Below are 19,954 nucleotides of genomic sequence, written 5' to 3' on the forward strand. Positions count from 1 at the left end.
TGACTGTAGAGCAGTTTGAGGAGAAATTTCCATTTTTTAACACCCTGACTGATCACATGTACTTTTTAAAAAAATAGATAAACTGTCACTGTGTAGCCCATGCTGACCTTGAACTTGACCTCGCTCTTCCTGCCTCAGCCTCTGTGGTGTTGGGATGGGAGGTGGGGACTATGCTCTGTTAGACGGCCGGGAGGAAGTTCTCTGGAGCTCAGGTAGAGCAGCGCAGGCCCCTGGGGGCTGCCTCCTGCTCTAACCACTTCTGATCACCAGTTCCAGATTTCCAAATTTCTACTTTGCTGAATAATATGTAGAGCAGGATATAGGTGCTATGAAGGAGGAAACTTTGAAGCTAGATAAATATTTTAAGGTAGCTGACATGTGGTTTGGGTTTGGGTTTTTTTGACGGGTACTTTTTTCTGGGTCTTTGTTGTTAGGTACAGGCTGATATCCAAGGCTGGTGCATGAAAATTGCCACAAGTGTAAAGCTAGCTGGGACATATAGTGAGTGGCAAGCCTTCAAGATCTACATAGTAAAATCCTGTCTAAAATTTTTTTTAAATATTAAAAATATAATACAAACTAGAAGCGTTTGAAACAAACTGGTTTTGGATCACTTAGCCTTGATATGGAAAATGAAACAAAGGAAAATGATATCCCCAGCCTGGGGAAAAGCAGACTCTTAAAAAACATTGAATAGAATTCTCTCCTACAGCCATAATGAGAGTGTCAGAGTGGGTGATGGAAGGAAGGTTTTATATCTACGGATTGCAATCCATCCCAGCCAATCTTCCTTCAGAGTACTGTTGACCACACTAAGGTTGGATCCTTAAAGTTCACCTACTGACTGAAACCTAAGAAGATCCCCAGTTAATGCCGTGCACTCCATGTTTTGCAGGAGTTTGTGGAAAACAGTAGGAAAGCAATGAAAGAAGCCGGCAAAGGAGGCGCTGCGGACGCCCGAGAGCTAAAGCCGATGGTAGGTGGTGAGGAGGAGGCGGCCGCCCTCCACGACTTTCCCTTTCACTTCTTCTCTGTCTGTGTCTTCACTGACTGCACATCCTCTGGAGAAGCCTTGGTTGTCTGTATCACGCAGGACATGCTGCTCTTTCTGTTTGCCTGCTTACCCATCACTTGGATGGCAGAGGTCCTGTCACAGCTGAGACTACCATCTGTGAAAGTGAGCTGAAAGGAACAGCGGCCTGCCCAGCACTCGGGCTGGGGGGACACTCGCCTCCGAGTCAAAGCTGGTTTTCTTGCTGTCAGTATTTAGTTCTCGTCCCACGGGACACGTCGGGGTGACTTTGAACTGGCAGGTCATTTCGATCATTCTAGAAGGTGATCATGAGAGTTCCTTTCAGCTTGCTGAAGTTCATATTCCTCCTTTTTTAAAAACAGTATTGTTCTGTTTACATTGCTGTCCTGTCCTGCGGACTTTCTCTTCTCTTGCTCAGACTGTACTTTCTTTGCTGTTGTTATTTCTGTTTGTTTATTTGGTTTTGTTTTGAGTTGTTTTTTGCCTACAAACAAGGCGATTTCCATCAATGTCCACATGCCATCTCGGTAAGACAGTCTTTTCACACTTTCATTGTAAAAGGAATCATGTCCTCCAACCTGTCACAGGTAATAGATTTAGATAGGTAGATGACTAATACTTAGGTAGACAGACAGACAGAAAATTAATATATGGACAGATGAATACATAGGTGAGAGATGATGTTAGACAGATAGGGTTTTTTATTTGGGGGAGAAAAATGACTTAATCAATTTAGCATCCCCTGGGTTCTTTCTCTTACAGATATTCTCCTGTAGTGTAATGGCACGAGTCAGACCCACACTGGTCTAATTAGGATGATGCTACCAAAATCAGCTGTGACATGAGACAATGTCACTCGTACTTCCTGGTTGTCCTCACTCTTTAGGAAATAAAGAATCTGAGCCTAAAACTTTAAAGGGACAAATATAAAAACCTGGGAGGATACTAGCTTGCCTCTCCCTCCTTTGTGGGGGTTGAAACTTCCGCTGAATCATTCTTCAGTAATAAGCATTTTAAGAAAGGTAGAAATGTTTGAAGTTAAAGACCAGCCGATTTGACCACGGGCTTGGTATACATTTCCATTGTGATTCTTAGCAAGCAAGCAGTAGATGAATGGTGGTAGACCAGAATACAAGTATCCCTTCCCTACCACCTTTTCCTAACTGTGGCCCATCCCACATGCAATGTATTAACATCCCCCTTTAGGTTTTGCCTTCACTTTCTGTCACTCACCAGTTCATAGCATCCCTACAAGGTCTGTCCTCAAGCACATTGTTTGTGGGTAGTGTCCTTCTGATGTGCTGGGCACCACAGCGTTTGACCCTCAAGAATGTCATAAGAAGGCTCTCCACCCTGAAGCAGTAGAGAACATGACTTAGACTACAACCAGTTTCTTAAGCATGCCATTCAGCATTTCTTATCATGCCCAGTAAACATGTGGAGTTGATGCCTCCTGTCCCCCGCCCTTTGTGACATAAAGAATGATCTGAGAGCGTCAGCACTGAAGCAAGGGTGTCAGAGAAAATAAGCCGCCTGTTCTCATTCGCTGTGCTTCTCAGATGAGAGCTCTCCACAAGAGCATCCTGTCTGTTTTGTTATACATACAGCCGTCTGTCTCCCTCCATGTGGGCTGTGTCTGCACTTTGGTTTTGTTTTTTTATTATTATAGCTTGTAGAACTATTTGGGAAAATGTGGTTTTTAGTTGGCCTCTTGATTGGGTATTGTTAAACTCAATAAGAAACTGCCACTTTTCTTCTTGAACTATTTAAAAGAACCTCACTAGTTTAAAACCATTTTAAGAATCATGAGGTCTCTGTACAGTTCTCAGAATAGTTGGCTGTATAGGATGACATGCTTCTGGGGAGGAGGGCCGTCTGCTTGCTGTACAAGGCTAAGGTCTCTCTGGGCTGTGGGCTGTAGTAGTATGTTGTGTGTGTCTCACTGGTGGCCCTGAAGTATGGCCTGCAGTATCCCAGCATCATAGGCTCAAGAGGGGAGTCTCAACCTATTTTTGCCCTGTTGCTGTTGTGACCGTGTGTATATACTAATAGCATCATTCATATCTCCTTTCAATGGTAATTTTCTAAGATTATACTCTGTATGGCTTTGTTTTCTAGGCTTCGGGAGCAAGTTCTGCTTGAACATAGCCGACGGTTATGGACCCCCATTGACATTCCAAAACAATATATACACATAACTATGTATTTGTGTGTGTGGGTGTGTGTATATATGTATATGTATGTGTGTATATATATGTATATGTATATACACACACACACATAATCAGCCAAAATCAGAGAAAAAGGAACAGGGATTTAATACCTTTTTTATGCTTATTTTTGTCAAACATGTACGCCTTTCATACGGGTGGCTTTTACAAGGCAACTTCCGTCATTTAATGTTTTCAATTGTAATTGTCTTAATGGAAATGTTAGATTCATATCTGATTAACGTTTTTAATAACTAGAGGAAATTTTAACTTTAGTTACTTAACCTAGATAAAATTATCGTACCAAATTCTTGTGTAAGTTTTTGCAGGGGTGATTTCCCTGGTGTCTGTTTAAAATCAGTGTCTTATTTTACTGATGCATAAGTCCTAGTGTGTCAGACTAGGCATGTGCGTTCAGATAAATAAGAGATTTCTCCAGTCTGTTTTCTCCAATCAAAGAAGCCATGCCATTTTACTTTGAGAAGCATCTGAGTGGGCCCGTTACGGGAAATTTCATAATAGCTCATGCATTTGTCAGCCGACATTCAAAAGTAACCAACTCCTCAGGTATTTGTAGTTTACCCTAATGCTTCTATAGAAGGAAGTAGGAACAATAGAGAGAAAGGGGTAGATAATCTTTATTATGCAAAGTTTTTTCTTGTATTTTGTCTCTTTCCTCTTCACTTTTTTTTTTTTCTTTTTTTTTAGTAGCATCCACCACACATTCGTGTGCCTGATCTGAAAGGAAGCTGGGGCACCCAGCAAGTTTAGCCTTTCTGGGTATTGATTTCCAGCTTAGGTAATTCTAGAAAGAATTAAAGAGAGAGAAACAAGAAGCATGAAGCTGAGAGTTTCAGCGCTCTGCTTCTGTTTCCAAGGCAAGTCGGGAGCTTAGGGTTAAACGACCATCTATTCAAATGCTTGCTATAAATCTGAACACACGGGCAGGTGCCCCACTCCTTGGTATTCGTTGTATCCGGAGTTCTACAATGTGTAACTGAAGAATCAGTTGGTGTTAACCCTCGAGTGTGAGTGTGCTTTATGTTTGGGGGTACGTTTGGGATTTCTTGTTTTGCTGGGTTGTTGGCTTTTTTTTTTTATTCCTAAAGCTTACCAGATATGAATGGCTAATATTCCATTGTTCTGCTTATTGTAATGGTGAATGCTTTAAGAAAAAAAAAGTGTAATTTGCTAAGAATAATTCATGATCTGTTTATGCGATAACTCCTTTTTGTTACAATTTTTTTAAAAAAAGCTATTTTTGTTAATGTAAAGTAAATATTTCAGAGCAAATTTTTTAAACTTATTGCACTAAATACAGGCTCTGTAAAATAATAATAATAATAATGAAAAAGCCTCAGCATTTATCATTCCATAGAAGGAAAATCTTTTGAAAGAAAGCATTGCCTATCAGAAGTAGATCGTGAATTAGACTGGTGTTATGGGATTGCATACAATGTTCTGAGGGCTCAACGAGCAGCTATTTGCTAATGTGCTTCCTTTCAAAGGGTTGGACCTTTAAATTGCTGCAAAAGGTAAATTGTATTTTCTTTTTTAAGTACTGGTGTTCTTTAATCTAGCTAGGCTAAATTTTGCTAAATGCCTTGGTTTCTTTTCAAAGCTCATGAATATTTCTGAGCCTTCAGAGTTTTTGCAATAAGAGTCTGGATTAAAAACAACAGCAAACCACACACACAAACACACACACACACACAAGAGTGCATGTGTAAGCAGGATCTGGGAAGCCAGCATTGAGAGAGTATAGCTATTGTGAAATAATGATTCACCAGAAATTAACATCTAACATCTAGTGTTGCCAAATAGTGTCACTGTACTTCTCTATCATTTGAAATGGAATTTAATTATGTAACTAACAACTGTCCTACTAGGTGAGAGAGGAAGATTATGTGAGAAAGTCAGTATACCATGTAACTTGTAGCCACACAGATTTTCGACATTGAGAAACATTGGGAACTAAATTGAGAATGGGCCAGAGCCTGGAAGATGGGTCTCACACCAGAAGACATTCCAGGAGCTAGCCATTTAGGAGATGTCCCTTCAAAGTGACGTGATGATGGACTTGCACTTGGGAATCAGGTTCTGCTCACTTGGACATCCCTGCATCATGGACTCTTGCTGCCCCTGTTCCATGTGCTCGCAATTCCAGCTACTGGAAGCCACCAGGAATGCTTTCTAATTATCATTTGCAACTAGAACTGTAATCAGAAAGAAAATTTGTATTTTTGTATAACTTGATTGTGTGCCATTTTATATAACAGGTCCTGTTTTACAAATAAATTTTGTTTTACTAACTTTGTGTTTAGAAATTATGCTCTATGTGTGTAACCATGTCATTTGAGTTCAATTAATTTCCAGGCTGTTTCCCCTAAGTAAGTTTGTGTGCCATATAGTCATATGCAAATATGCCTATCTACTACACGGGTGCACACAGAGAGATATTTGATGTATGGAATATCACTCTGCCTTGAGCTCCATTCTTTGATTAATTTGAGAAAGCCTGGCAGAGGCGTTTTAGTGACCCGTAAGTGTTTCCTGCTTGGGTGTTCCTGCTGCCTCTCCCGTTCATTTGCAAGTCCTTGTCCTGGCTATGGGCTGCCTCCCTGCCATCTGCTCACCCCCTCACCGCTTCCATCCTCTGCCCAAGTGAGAAGAATAGACCAAGAACAAAGGTGATCTGTGAAATCTGGGTATCTGAATAACTTCAGAAACCACTTGCTCTTGTCTTGTGACTTCCTCCTTTTCCTGTGATGGTTTTCCAATACCACACTCAAGAGTCTTGTCTCCAGAGTTAGGCTTGGGGTCGCCTTTTATAAATGGTAATGGTGTCCACAGTGCCACATGGTTTCTGCCACCAGATGATTAAGAGCCTGGTACATGGTTTAGACCTCCTAGACTCCTGCCTCAAGAATAAGTTGTCCTGTTACTGTAATAAGGGAAGAAGAGGGTTAAATTTATGTCAGTGAGAACCCATGAGCCCCATCTTCTAGAACAGGCTTACTGGTGCAATAATAAGTAATTAACAATTTCACGAGGGTGCTGAGTTTGTATGATCCTTGCATGGATGAGCAGAACTCAACACAGGTTGTTTTGTGAACCCATTTTATGGGTGGTTAATGTTTACATCCTAGCCTACAGACAATAAAGTCCTAACTGGATGCCAGTTGAGTAGCCGAGCTAGCTTGGTTCTCTCTCGGTCTGCTCCAGTGGAGGTACTTACTGAGTCTTTTTTAAAAATATGCTTGAAGTCAGTGTTTCCTTTGGTAGAGTTGCTCTTCTAAGAATTTGCTTCCTTCCTTTTTTTCTTTCGATGAAAGGCATTAAGCTGATGAGTATAACCTCTGTCCAACATCATGGACCATGATGTCTGCCTTCTAAGTGCATTCTGAAGATTCCACCCTGGTAAGGTGTGGATCCCCTTATCCTGGTCCCGGGCAGCTTTAAGCTTGAATCATAAATACCTCTCCCTCCTCAGAATAACAGGCAATGCATGCTCCAGGTATCTGCAAGCCACACAGTGCTACCATCACACTCCATCTCCTGGCCTCACTCGACGTTCAGAGCCACTTTGTGAAATCAGCTTCAAACCCGGAACTATTGGTTTTGGTGACCTATACATTTTATTTTATTTCTTATTTTTGCCTTCTCATTTGAATTGGGGTTTCCAGTAGCCTTACTGTAGTTTCTGAGACGTTTCCTTCCAAAGGGTCTGTGAGCTTTCATCTTTTAATAAGCAAGTTCTGGGCTGCGGGGGCATAGAGCAGCTGCTTAGCATTCACAAGGCCCACTACCACCCTTCTCCCCGAAAATATCAATGTCAGCTCAGTATTGCTTTGTTTTGGCCACTTGAAAAACAGACAAACAAACAAACCTCAGAGGTCTGGAGGCTTCTCAGTGCAGGTGACACAGTTAGTCTCTGCATTCCTTTTATGCACTGCACGCTGTGTGACAGAAGCACTCGCTTACAGTTGTTAAGATGTGGTCCGTGAATATATATTAGAGAATTATGAGGTCCTAAGTAGATGCAGGAAGCAGAGGTTTGTGTGTTCTATATTCAGAGCATAGACTGCCTTTTGCTTTAGATGCATATTCATGTAGCTGTGTGGATTATGGAATTCGGGTTAGCCCTTTTGAAAAAGTACACATTGTCCGTCTACAGTGGCTGCTTGCAGAATTTGCTTGTCTTCATTTAGTGGCATAGGGTCCAGTTTTAGAAAAATCAGGATCTTTGAGTATGTCATAGGAAAAAGTCTAAAGTTAGTAAACTTAAAAACAAAATTAAAGCTCAATGTAGTATATCCAGTGAAAAGTTTGAAATAACACACTTTTCCCATCTGAATTTCATAAATTTGAGCCAATCTTATACTTCATATTTTAAGAGGACAATTTCAATTAGAAATTTAATACTTTGAAAATATCTTTCTTACTGAAAACCCTAAAGCAGGATTTTTAAGATTGTGACTTTCTGTGGAAACCCTATCTTTTCTACAGAGCTATTGTGTCCTTTCTTCCTTCCCGTTTTTTGATTTCTTTGTATGTGTAACAATAGACCAACAAGGATTGCATTTCACTCTTGCATGAACAATTGATCCTTTTGTAAATTACAAGTACAGATTTCAAGTTTGGTATTTTCTAGGGGTTCATCATTAGAGAATTTGTTCAAAAAGTAAAAAATGATTAGGAAAAAAATGATTAGGGACCCAAATATTACACTGCCCTTCATTTTTAACACTCAGTTTTACAACCTAAATTATTTTATTCCAGACCAAAAAGCTCAAAAAAAGCAAACAAAAACAACAACAAAAACAACAAAACCCCCTAAGCATTTATTTATAATATGATAAAGATCTAGTTGATTATGTAAACATTGATTCATTTATACATGTTCCAAATGGTTTTTCACTTTATTTGATGGTATCCAAATTTAACATTTGAAACTCAGAAGCAGACTTGAGTACCATAGTATCCCTTTGCTCTTATGGAAGCTGTGAACTGCCTCCCAGTGCATCTTAGTGAACATCTAAAATGTGGTCAGAGCTCCCACTGACCGTCCACGGGGATGATGCTAGTCATCTCTGGCCTGAATCAATTTTATAACTAGAAATAGTATATGACTTACTTCTAGGTTTGGAAATAGAAACTAAATAGGCAACATTAAATCATTACCTATCTTGATAATGATTTCCTACCTTGGAAGTATGAGGTGGGGTGTGTCCTGAGGGAATTTTTGGCAATGAACCACGTTATTAGCAGTGGGGTGGGATGCTCTCTAAAACATATCAAAAGGGCATCCTTACATTTATCCATCTACGAAGACCCTTAGCTATTTTGATGGAGATAGGACATGGGGCTTAGTGTAACCAGTATATAACTCTTAAAGTGTATCTGTCGACATGAGGGAAAACTTGACGTTAATGATAGTGGACTAACTGAAGTAGAGTGGATACATGATTTAAAAACAACACTTAATGAACAGTTGGAGGAGCTGATGCTTGCAGTAGATGTTCAGCCTCACCCAGCACACACACACATCAACCTGGGAAGTATTGTCTCTGTATGACTTCCCCCCTCTGCCACCCCAACCCCCCACAACCACTCACACAGGAGAGAGCAGGGTTAGAGCACTCTACTGATGGATCGTTTCTCTATTTCCCATGTCCACTTCTTCATGCTTTGAGGAAACCTGAGGAGTCCTTCACTCCCCAACTCACTAGTAGGTGTGCAGTGGCTCTCCAGGAAGGCTCTTTAGGCCCTTGAAAACGCAGGCAGGAGATTGTTGAAGGTTTGACTCTAGTGGATCTCATTTCATAGATGTTAAACCACTCTATGTTGTCTAGCTGAACAAAGGAGTAGAGATCTAGCTGGCAGGTCAATGAAGAAATAACGAAAGTCAGCTCTCTATGCACCCTTAAGGCTGGAATGAACCTTCTAGAACTGCACATGGAGAGGCCACTGCTGTAAGTCTGTGTAACAGGTAGGAAAGGCCCAAATTTTGTCACTTGACTGGTTCACTTGTAATCGAAGCCTGTGACTTAGAGGGAACTTTCAGACTTTGTCTTTGAACTTACCTACACAACCTGCTTGTTAGGAATATCTTTGGTGCTAGTTGTTGCTGGAGAAATGGATGTTTGAATCCAAAAGTAAAAGTAAGCTGTGAAACGATTTGGAGATCCTTGTAGAGATAGAAGAGATCCCATGGACCACGCTATCAGCCTCTGAAAATTGTGATGGCCAGCTTCATTTCCTGTGTGGTTGTCTGGCCAGGGCCTTCTTTGCCCTAGAAATTGTGTTTGAAGTATATAGAGATGTAGAGGCTAGAGGTTTTAAGTCAGGGACAACTTAACATTCTCCATGGCCTTTGGGGTCTAGTACTTTGCTTAGAACCTCTTCTTGAATTGTAGTTTTAATGAACAAAGTCTGCTCTTTTACTGTGCAGCTCTGTTGGTACACTTCATTGATGCTTTCTGATCCCTCCCATTTGCAATTGGAGTACTGAACCCCTATAATGAGAAGAGATTTCAGTTAGACAGACTTAGAATACTTAGGGCCACTAAACACACATCTACTAGATCTTGCACCTAATCAAGTCAGTCCATTAGGTTGTTAGCTGGTTAGATGACCGGCACAAGGGAGAACGTCCTGACAGCCAGGGACGAACATGGGGCCGTCTAACAAAGGGACATATGGTCCGGAAAACAACCAAAGACGAAAGCCTGTCTTTTGCAGATCAGTTTTCTGTACTGTCTGGCCCAGCCTTCCTGAGCTTGAGTTTAGGCTAGCACTAGAATAAAAACAACTGAGTGCTGAAGACTGGTCGATACGGGAGGGACTTGCTGTTATGGTCTAAGGCAGTCTGCACAGCCCATGTCCAGCCTAGCCTAGGTGATGAGAACATAAACAGAGCATCCTAATGCTTTTCTGTCCTTTTGGGGTTTTTTCCCCATTTGTATCTATTTCCAGACTGGTGAAATAAGTTTTTATGTCCCATCTTGTCTCTTTTCATTAAAAATAGAAGAACACAACTAAGACATCCCAGTTTGGGATCATCTAACTTCATGTTATTCTGGATTCTTTCTTGTTACGGTATCACTACACTATGCATGTGAGGAAACAAACACGTAGGTGCTTGAACATGCCCCACAGATGCACTTGTAGCCCTGGTATTTGTGACTGTCGTGACCAACGCAGTGCAGACTTTACACGTGGAACGTTACACTCTCACAGGACTTAAGAACTATGTATATTAAGCAATTCACTTTCTGGAGCGATCAGCTCTTGCAGGCAAATGAACTGCCTGGAGCGCTGAATGGGATGGATTTCCATCTGGCTTCACAGTTCAATGAGCTGATATGAAATGGAGCTTTGAAATGTTTTATCTGTGCAGAAATATGAACTAGAAAAAAAAAGTGCTGGTCTCATGCTAAGTTTTCTCTGTGTATAGACTCAGTTGCCAAAATTATAATGAAAACTGTATTTTAGTCTAACAAATGTATAGAATTTTTTAATGTAATAAATAAAATTTTATAGGAAAGCATGTCACTTGTCTACTGTGTCCTAACCCTTTCCCACACCCGTGGTGGTGGTTGAGAGAAGGTGGGTCTAGCTTCAGATGTGGTCACTACTGTGTAAGAGTAGCAGAGAACCTCCTAATTAGGCCTTCTCATCTATCACGTGAGCATGCCCCAGGGTCTTGGATTATGAAGTATTAATATACTAAACCACTTTTCTAAAGCACAGACTATCTACTGCCCATCCGGGCTTTGTTGCTGGAATCTGAGTGACCGTGAGGCTGGATAACTGGTAAAGTTACAACTGAGTCCACAATCTAGGTAGAGAAGAGGGGCCTCCCATGTGTAATCTTTGCCATGGGCAGGATTCATTATGCAGGTGCAGTGGCGTGGGTGACTCCATTTGCAGGGAGTTAGTGGGTGTGTGCAGTTGAGGTCAGCCATTTTTAGGCAGCAGCTGTGCCTCATTGTCATTTTTTTAAAAAACTATGGTGTGTTCAAAACTAACCGTTTTACGTGATATAAGAACTCAGGAAGGGATAGGCTTCCTAAGTGGGTCAATGGCAAAACCAGTAAATCTCTCTTTGTTTTATAAGATGGGGTTTGTCTTGAGGCCTGAGATTGTTGTCTAGATGGTCCTGGTGTGTGTGCCAAGCTGCTAAAAGGAGCTGTTAGCAGAGTGTGAGGTGTCTTCCAATACTGCAGTTGCTTGAGATATTGAAGAACTAACCATTCTAGACTAAAATTTTGGGGGGGAGGGGAGTATTATTTTGATACAAAGTTACACTATATCTCCTACATAATCCTCCTAATGACTAAGTAGCCAATGAAAAGCTTCATTTCCTGAGCTGTACCCTGAAGTTATTCTGTGCTTATGGCCATGAAAAGGACACTTGGAATAGAACTTGAAGTTAAAAAAAAAAAAAAAAAGAAATCCAAGGTCACTTTGACAAGGGTCACTGACAGGAATATATTCTGAGAAATGGCATCATTGGGTCAATATCATTATTGTGTAAGCATCTTAGAATATGTGTACACAAACTTTGATGGCTACAGTATCACCGGGTAAAATGATTTTAGAAGAGACCGCCTTTGTAAATGCAGTCCATCCCTGACCAAAATATTATGAGTATATTAATGGATCCCAGTGTAATGCGTACGTAGTGATTAAAATCTGAGCTGGTCAGAGAGCAGGAGAGCTCTGAGCCCTTAGAGGCTGAGCAGTTCACAGGAAGCCAGTGTCTTATAAGGCTTCCTGGCATCTGCCTTTCATCAGATGCCCTGGGCATAACCCACACAGACAGGATTATACCTCTTCACGTCATCGTTTTAGATGTAGCGCATAGGAGTGAGGCCTTTAATGTGATCCATGCCTTGTTGGTTGTCCAGATTCTGAGAAATATAACTTTTGGAGTTGTACTTCGGTTGAGTTTAGGTTTCTGGAAAAAGTAGAGATGGCTATCAAACAATCACTTAGCCTTATCAAATTCTTAATAGAGGTCTTATTAAAGTTTCCCAGTTCTCACCAAGATCCTAGGCCAGCCTGTCAGCTAGAGCAGTGAGAGGTGGAGCAACTGCCTCTGAGATGAAATGGGGGCATTCAGTCTTGTCTCCTCACACTGGGAAACATGATACTACAGATTTGTGGTCAGTTACTTTCTCCATCTTACAACAAATAATTTTGACCAAGGTGTCCCTGCCCCCAAAAAAGCAACAAAAGAAAAATAAGAAAGGAAAGTAGGCATGTAGTAGACCTTGGACTTGGGCTCAGAATAAGCTAAACTTAACCTTTTCTCTTTTTCATTACCAGCAAAGAGAAAAGTCAGAAGTCAAAACAAAGGCATTCATATTAAATGTTAAGTAGAAGGGACAGCCACACTGAAGGTTAATAGGAAGGGCCGAGCAGAACAGGCTGTAAAAGATATAATAATAGCTAATGTACTAGAATAACATTCACAGTTTAGACAGAAAAATTCAGGGAGGGAAAGAATGTTTTCAGCATTACTCAAGTTGGTAAAGTAAATATTCTATACATTTTAAAGGTACAGTGATGCTTTATTGATTATATTGACATTGATAACTGATAGGCTAATTGAAACTTGATAAGATAGAAAGTTGTTCAGGATGATTTTTTTTCAGGATGATTTTTTTAAATCTTATTCATAACCAATGTTTGAGTTATTTTGTTTGTTTCTTTGTGTTTTGAGACAAGGTGTTATGTAGTACAGACTGGCCTTGAATTAAGGATCCTATTGCATCAAACCTCCTGAGTGATGAAATTATAGATATGATACATGATTGTTGGCTACTCTTTAATAATGGTCTATTAGTTTTATGAGTTTTGACCTCCTGTAGAGTTGTGTGCTGACTGATTTTTGATTAATTACCACCAATGGATAGTGTCATTCCCAAAGGGTAAACATGAATATTGAGTTTTAAAATAGACCATGAGTTTACCAACTGTGGTTTCAAATATTTTTATAGTTTTCTTTCCAGTATTTCTCTCCCTCACATCCATGAATATTATTTTTAACATTTTCCCTTCATTGATTCTTTCCCAGGTATTTGGTTTTTCAAAGCCTTAGTTTTCATAGAACTAACTGCTCTTGTCATGTTTTCATTGGTACACATAGTGTTTAAATAATGTCTGAGCAACCACCTCACCCAGTATAATGTACGTCAACAAGTCCACCCGACTTCTGCCAAGAACAACACACTAACATGCTAGAACAGGCACAGAGCATAACTCCTTCTGCAGCAGCACTGAGCATCCTGTCATTAGCCAGAGTAGTCCACAAAAGGCCAGAGAATGTCAGGTCATCTGGCAAGACAGTTAGATGGAAGTCATTGACTTAACATGATAATTAAACTTGGTAAAAAAACAATAATTAAGCTCTGTGTTGGGAGCTTATGGGTAATTTCAGTTTGGTTGCTTTCTGTTTGCTTGTCTGTTTCCATTAAATATCTCTCTGGGTTGTTTTTTTTAATAAGAAGACATCACGCTATATTAAAAACACAAAGGGCAGGTAAGCTAATAGAATGGTAGTAACTAATCTAATGGACTAGAAGAGAACATTCCCAAACAAATCCTAGTACAGGTAAGAATTTAATAGAAGATGAGCATATGCCGCTACTGAATCAAGGAGAGGATTTTAAATAGACAACATTTAATGCCCAGTTTGAAGATAAACCTCAGTCAATGCCGATGAGTCTCCTGCTCAATGCCCCACTGTAAAACCTCTGTAATATATAAAGAAGTAAGTCAGAGAAGAGATGGAGCTCTTTAACCTAGTTCTCCTGTCTGGAACGGGTTTTCCATGGCTTTCTCTCTGTAATCTCTGGGCTTTAGTCGAGAGTCCCCAACCTAACCTGACTTAGGTGCTGCAGGGAGACACTCCCCTGTCTGTCCCCTTAGCTGTCTGTTTATTTTTACATTAAGCAGGCATAATTTACTTTTAACATGTATATTTACATGTTTATGCTTTCCCCAGAAAGCATATAGATTATTAAACTCAAAAAAAAAAAACAAAAGGCAGACAGAACCTAACAGATAACCCAAACTCTAGAGCAAATATGGACACACACAGGTACACTGAGACATTAGATACAGTGAGCTTTCTAGCTGTGTAAAACAGAAAAAGGAAGCACCAATATTTGTAGAATTTTGCTCAGTGGCAGAACGTGTGAATGCGAATGTTCCCTTTTAAATACGTGACTTGGAACAAGTTACTTAGCCTGTGCTTGAGCCCCATTCTCCTCCCGCCCTTCATCTTTGAGCAGTAAGTGAGATAACACACATATGGGAAAAAAAACAAACAAAAACATCGTGAATACAAGAGTAGCCTGCTCACAGATGGGTCAGTGGATGAAGTACTTCCTTTCTGAAACCTCAGTTTGATTCCCCAGAACGCATGTAAAAGCAGAATGTGGCATTGAGCGCCTGTAACCTTGGTGCTAGGAGTTGGGCTGGAGACAGGTGAATAGGGGATGCTTGTGTCTACCAAGTCTAGACTAAACAGCAAGTTCAGGGAGAGGCCCTGGTTTTAAATATATATATGTATATACATGTATATGTTATGTGTGTATATACTTAATATAATATTTAATATAATTATATATAATATGTTATATATAACATATAATTATATATTACATATATTAAAGAGGGGTAGACTATTTAGCATCTACTTCTAGCCTTCATATATGCACTCATGGATATGCATACCTTTATACATGTACTTCTTTTTTTTTTAAGCAAGAAGAAAAAAGAGCTGCCTAGTCTTTACCTTTCACAAATTCAGTCTGTTTAAGGCAGCAAAGGAATAAGCAGATGATTGCATAGAGTGTGCCAGTTGCTCTAACAGAGTTAGCTCTTGAGTGCAAGGAGACCTACCTGAAAGTGGGTGGGATGAGGAGGTGGGGTACAGTGAGTAAACAGGCCTCGGGGACAAGGTGTTTCAGCAGAAGCAAGTGCATGTGTGTCTGTGTGCACATGTGCATGGTGTGTGTGTGTGTGTGTGTGTGTGTGTGTGTGTGTGTGTGTGTGTGTGTGGTGTATAATGTATGTGAAGACAAGAAACTGGAGAAGTCAAAAGAGGTCAGATCTCAAAGGTCTGGTGGGCCATTCCAAGAGACATGGTTTTATGGTGAAGACACTGGGGACTTAGTGAGCAAAGATATGCTTGATATTTGCATTTGGGTCATGGTGGGGGGTTGGGGGTGGATATCTCTCAGTGTAAGGAGTAAAGTTAGAGAAACCAGTAAGGAGCTTTTGTAATACGTTGGATGAGCAAAGATTAAGTCTTTAGCCTGGATCCTGGTAACATAAGGGAGGTATGGGCTATGTTTAAGAATGAATGAGATGTGAAATCAATAGGCTTGGATGTTCGATTGGGATAAGGGGTCCAGATGGAGGTAGGAGTAGTGTGTGAATCTCCAGGTCTCCATGTAGTAGTCCACTGGAAGAGAACCATGTTAAGCTGAAAGACCTGTTTGCATTAGTTAGATACAGGATAAAATACCAGAATTGAAACATCTGGATCCATCCCCAATCTTCCAATTTAACTGCAGGTTATTATCCCTTTCTATGCCTAAGTCTCTGTACCAGTGAGAAGAAATATATTCATCCCATGCTGTAGGGTTATTTTGCTAGTAAATGTAGTGGATAGGAATAAACTTCAAAACCAGTTACATATAATGTAATTGGTATCTCCTTATTGTCTGATAGCTAAAAGAGCCAGCATGCTATAAAAAAGAGGGAGCGGGCCTTGGAGTCCTAGATAGGGATTGACTGTCTTTCTTCCCCTTGTATAAACTCTGTAATCTCAGGGAGGGAGGAAATCTTTTTGAGGTTCAGTGTCTTCCTTTGTAAAACGAGAATAATACTGTCTTAAAGGGATTTCTATAAAATTTAATGATAATTCTCCATTCACTTAAACCATTACCTAACGCATATTCAGAATCTCTACAGTCTATTATGAACTGAGAAAACAGAATAGAACAAAGCAAGCTAGAGTCTCTGTATAGAAAAGCTAATGGTGAGTGAGGTGCTAAAATGACAGACCAGGACAGTTGAAGACTCCCTCCTCCTGAAGGAATGATTAAGTTGGCAAAAACTGTCAAATCAACTTTTGTCAGACTCCAGAATCTTAACAATAGTAAGAACAATGAACAGTAGCAGTAACAGCAAGAGAATACTAAGTGGAGAAAATTTAATAAAAATGCACTGAGGCATTTTAGCTTACCAGGGTAATATCCCTTGGCAGCTGGGGGTGTGGTAGCATGGCCTATGCTCCTGGAGTGGTTGGCTGGGGCCACAGACCAGTATGGATCTTGGGTGATAGCACAGGTGGGTAGGAAGCAGACAGGCAGGAAACACCTGAGAAGAGTCTAGGGCTGGACATGGATTAGACAATGAAAACTTTGAAATGCCCCTGAATATGAATCCTTATAGGCTAGATGTATCCCCTTGGTGTAGGTGGGGAAAAACATGAGGGGAAAGAGGAAAGAAAGAGAAAAACCATGAGACCTTGAAGAGTGGCCTGTGAGTGACTTTGATGATTCGAGCAGGAAGTGAGGGTAAAGCAGAGGGGAAACAAATGCCCACACACAAAAGGAATCTGCAAACTGGAAAATTATGTGTGGGGAGTCACGGGCAGGGGTGGTGGGGTGGGGAACCTAGCGTTAAGAGAAGCTATCACACCACAGACCAAGTTTTGAGTTGAAAACCATTTTCAGCAAAAAAAAAAAAAAAAACTAAACTAAACTATAGTTTAGAGAAGTGAGAACATAAATAACTGCACGCACAACAAGCAACAGTTTAGGGAAGAGGAGAAAGAAACCTAGGGACAAGAGATGCAGCTCAGTTAGCAGAGTTTTTAGCCAGGATGTAGGAACCCCAGCACTACATAAAAACAGACATGGTTTTACAGGATATAAGCCCAGCACTCAGGGAGGGGATGGGAATGAACCTGGAGAATCAGAAATTCAAGGTCATAGTTGGTTGCATGGTGAGTTCAGGGCCAGTCTGGAATATGTGAGAACCCGTCTTTAACACACAAACATATGTACACACCAAATACAAACCACACACATCACATCCCCCAAACATACACCCCAAACACACACATACACTCACACAGCATACACCACACTAAACACAGACATACCACCCCACACACACACCCATACACACCACCCCAACACAGACACACTATACACACATACATCCCAAACACACAGACCCCAAACACACACACACACACACACACACACACACACACACACACACACACACCTACCTCTACCTGGAAGAGGTAGAGTCTGATTCCAGAGTTGACACGTTATAATATTTAAAATTTCTGCCTTTAACAACAAACTGCAAGGCACAAAAAGAAATAAAGTATAACCTATTAATAGAAAACTAGTAGAAATTCTGATACAGCCCAGCTATTGATCTTACAGAGCCTTTAAATGAATTAAAAATTTAAAAACCATAAATCTTCATGTTCATGAAACTCAATGAGCTCCATGTAGAATACATTCAAAGAGCCACTGTAATCAAGCTGTTGATAAAGACAACAGCGAAGAGAGCATATTGCATGCAATGCAGTGTGAGTTAACTTATTATACATAAGCAGTTCTTAATAATAAAATTATTCCTTGATACTTACCAGGAGTTAGGACAGGCATAAGACAATGAGATAAAATATTTATAGTGATGTAGGCAAAAAAAAAAAAATCAATCCAGGGTTGTTTACCCAATAATAATGTTCTTTGAGACTAAAGGAAAAAGAAGGGTACTCCACAATAGACAAAATCAGAGAAAGTCTGTGGGCACTCAATCTACCCTTCCAAAACAAAAGTCAAAGGCATCTTTCAGGCAGAAATGCAAACACAGTAGATGTTTACTTTAGCCATATCCAAAAGAAAAAAACGGAAGGAAGGAGTGAGTGAAGGACTGAGGGAGGGAAGAGAACAAAGGGGCAACATACAAATAGTTCCACGGATAAAAATATAAAAGCTATCGCTGCGGTTTTTTGTCTGTATCCTTCTATTATATCTGCTTACAGCAGAAAGTATAAATTTCTCTGAACAGGCACCCCCAATGCATAGAGATGTGACACATGTTCTTCTTAAGCCAGCGTTCAGCATGAAGTCTGTTCTTTGCTTGAACACCAAGATGGTGAAGGTGAATAGTAATTAACTTTGTGAGTCCAAGCTCAGCACCACTCAGAGGCTAAGGGAGCTGGAGGGGACCTTGTACGGCAGGTCTCAGCTAAGGGTACTGAACATCACAGAAGCCAAGGGAGCAGAGCTGATGGTGGTGGAAAGGCAATCAAGCCCTTTGTTGCACATCCTTAACTTCTAGCTTATTGGGAAAATTCAAGTCCAGCTAGTATGGAATTTAAAAAAAAGAAGAAGATCAGCAGGAAACATGTGTGGTCTTTATTGCTCAGCAAAGAGTTCTGCCTAAAAGCAATTAATCGAGGCCACAGGAAAACAAGCAAACGTGCCTTGGGCACTACACTCTGAGAGCCTTGTGCAAGCAATCCCAGAAGGCTTGGGCCTTCCAAGGGAACGTACGAGCAAGAGAACCTGCATGAAAGTATAGGAGGCTCATAACAGCAAAGGCACCGTAGCATGGTCAGGGACACCATTCCTGGGTATGTGAGAATGTCAAGAAAACAAAATATTGGGGGTATTTCCTGAATTTGACTACAGTATGGTTCAGTGTATTTTTTTTAAGTAATTCACAATGGTAATACCAAGGGGAGGACGCAGCGGCAAGGGGACAGTGTGTATATTCTAGAAACAAAAGCGCTGCGATTTCAGACTAAGCTCTTGCTAACGTGAGATGGTCATGGGAAGCACCAGAGCAGCATTGCGAAAGTGTTTTCAGGAAAGGAGATGAAGGAATCAAAATAATAATATGGTAGAGGAACTAACTAACTAGAAATAGTGAGTGGCAGGAATCCCAACACTTAGGACCCTGAAGCAGGGGGATGGCAAGTTTGAGGTCAGCCTAGGGTACACAAGAAGGCCTTATAAAAATTATAAATTGTTTATTATTTTTGACAATTTTTGACATGCATTTTAATGATTATTTTCGCTCCTCATTACTCTCTCTCTCTCTCTCTCTCTCTCTCTCTCTCTCTCTCTCTCCCTCCCTCCCTCCCTCCCTCCCTTTTTCCTCCCGCTCCTCATGAAACCCTTCTCCCTTCCACTGCCCTGTCTCTTCTTAAAAGATGACTCACGAGGTTAATTCAGGTTGAACATAGGCATGGTGGGGTCATTTACTGGAGCTTGGGTAACTTACCGGTGGCTACACCACTGAAGAGATCACATCCCTCTCCCCAGGAACCAGCAACTGCCAGGAGCTCTCAGGGGGAGGTGGAGCCTCGTGAGCCCTTGCCAGTCCTTGATGAAATGTTAGCAGTCTCAGTCTTGTAAAGGTTTTGCATGGGTCTCTATAGCATGAGTGCAATGGTCATGTCATGCTCAGAAAACATTTCACAGCATACCTCCTTATCCTCAAGTACTTCCTGTCTCTCCATCTCTTCTCCCACAATGTTCCCTGAGCCGTGTGCATGTACGTGCAATATAGATGTCCTATTTTGGTTTAAACACTCAGCAGCCACTTCTTTTCCTCATTTTTACCAGTTATGAGTCTCTGCATTAACCCA

The 19,954-nt window shown here is 40.7% G+C and overlaps 1 protein-coding gene across 6 annotated transcripts in view; it reads left to right on the top strand.

The window, feature by feature from the left end:
- The window catches only part of Slc44a1 (solute carrier family 44, member 1), a 182,092-nt gene that overhangs the window by 121,859 nt on the left and 40,279 nt on the right, over positions 1–19,954 (top strand). For 2 of the 6 annotated variants that reach the window (XM_030253067.1, XM_006537533.3), the window contains 2 exons: positions 896–976; positions 3,152–5,556. In XM_030253067.1, coding sequence (XP_030108927.1) covers positions 896–976; positions 3,152–3,175 — 105 coding nt within the window. In that variant the 3' untranslated portion in view covers positions 3,176–5,556. Of the gene's footprint in view, positions 1–895; positions 3,069–3,151; positions 5,557–19,954 lie in introns of those variants that run through there. The other 4 variants (XR_390309.4, NM_001374697.1, XM_006537531.4 and 1 more) reach the window with 4 other exon arrangements.

This window comes from Mus musculus, chromosome 4 (genome assembly GCF_000001635.26).
Source record: "Mus musculus strain C57BL/6J chromosome 4, GRCm38.p6 C57BL/6J".
NCBI classification, from domain to species: domain Eukaryota; kingdom Metazoa; phylum Chordata; class Mammalia; order Rodentia; family Muridae; genus Mus; species Mus musculus.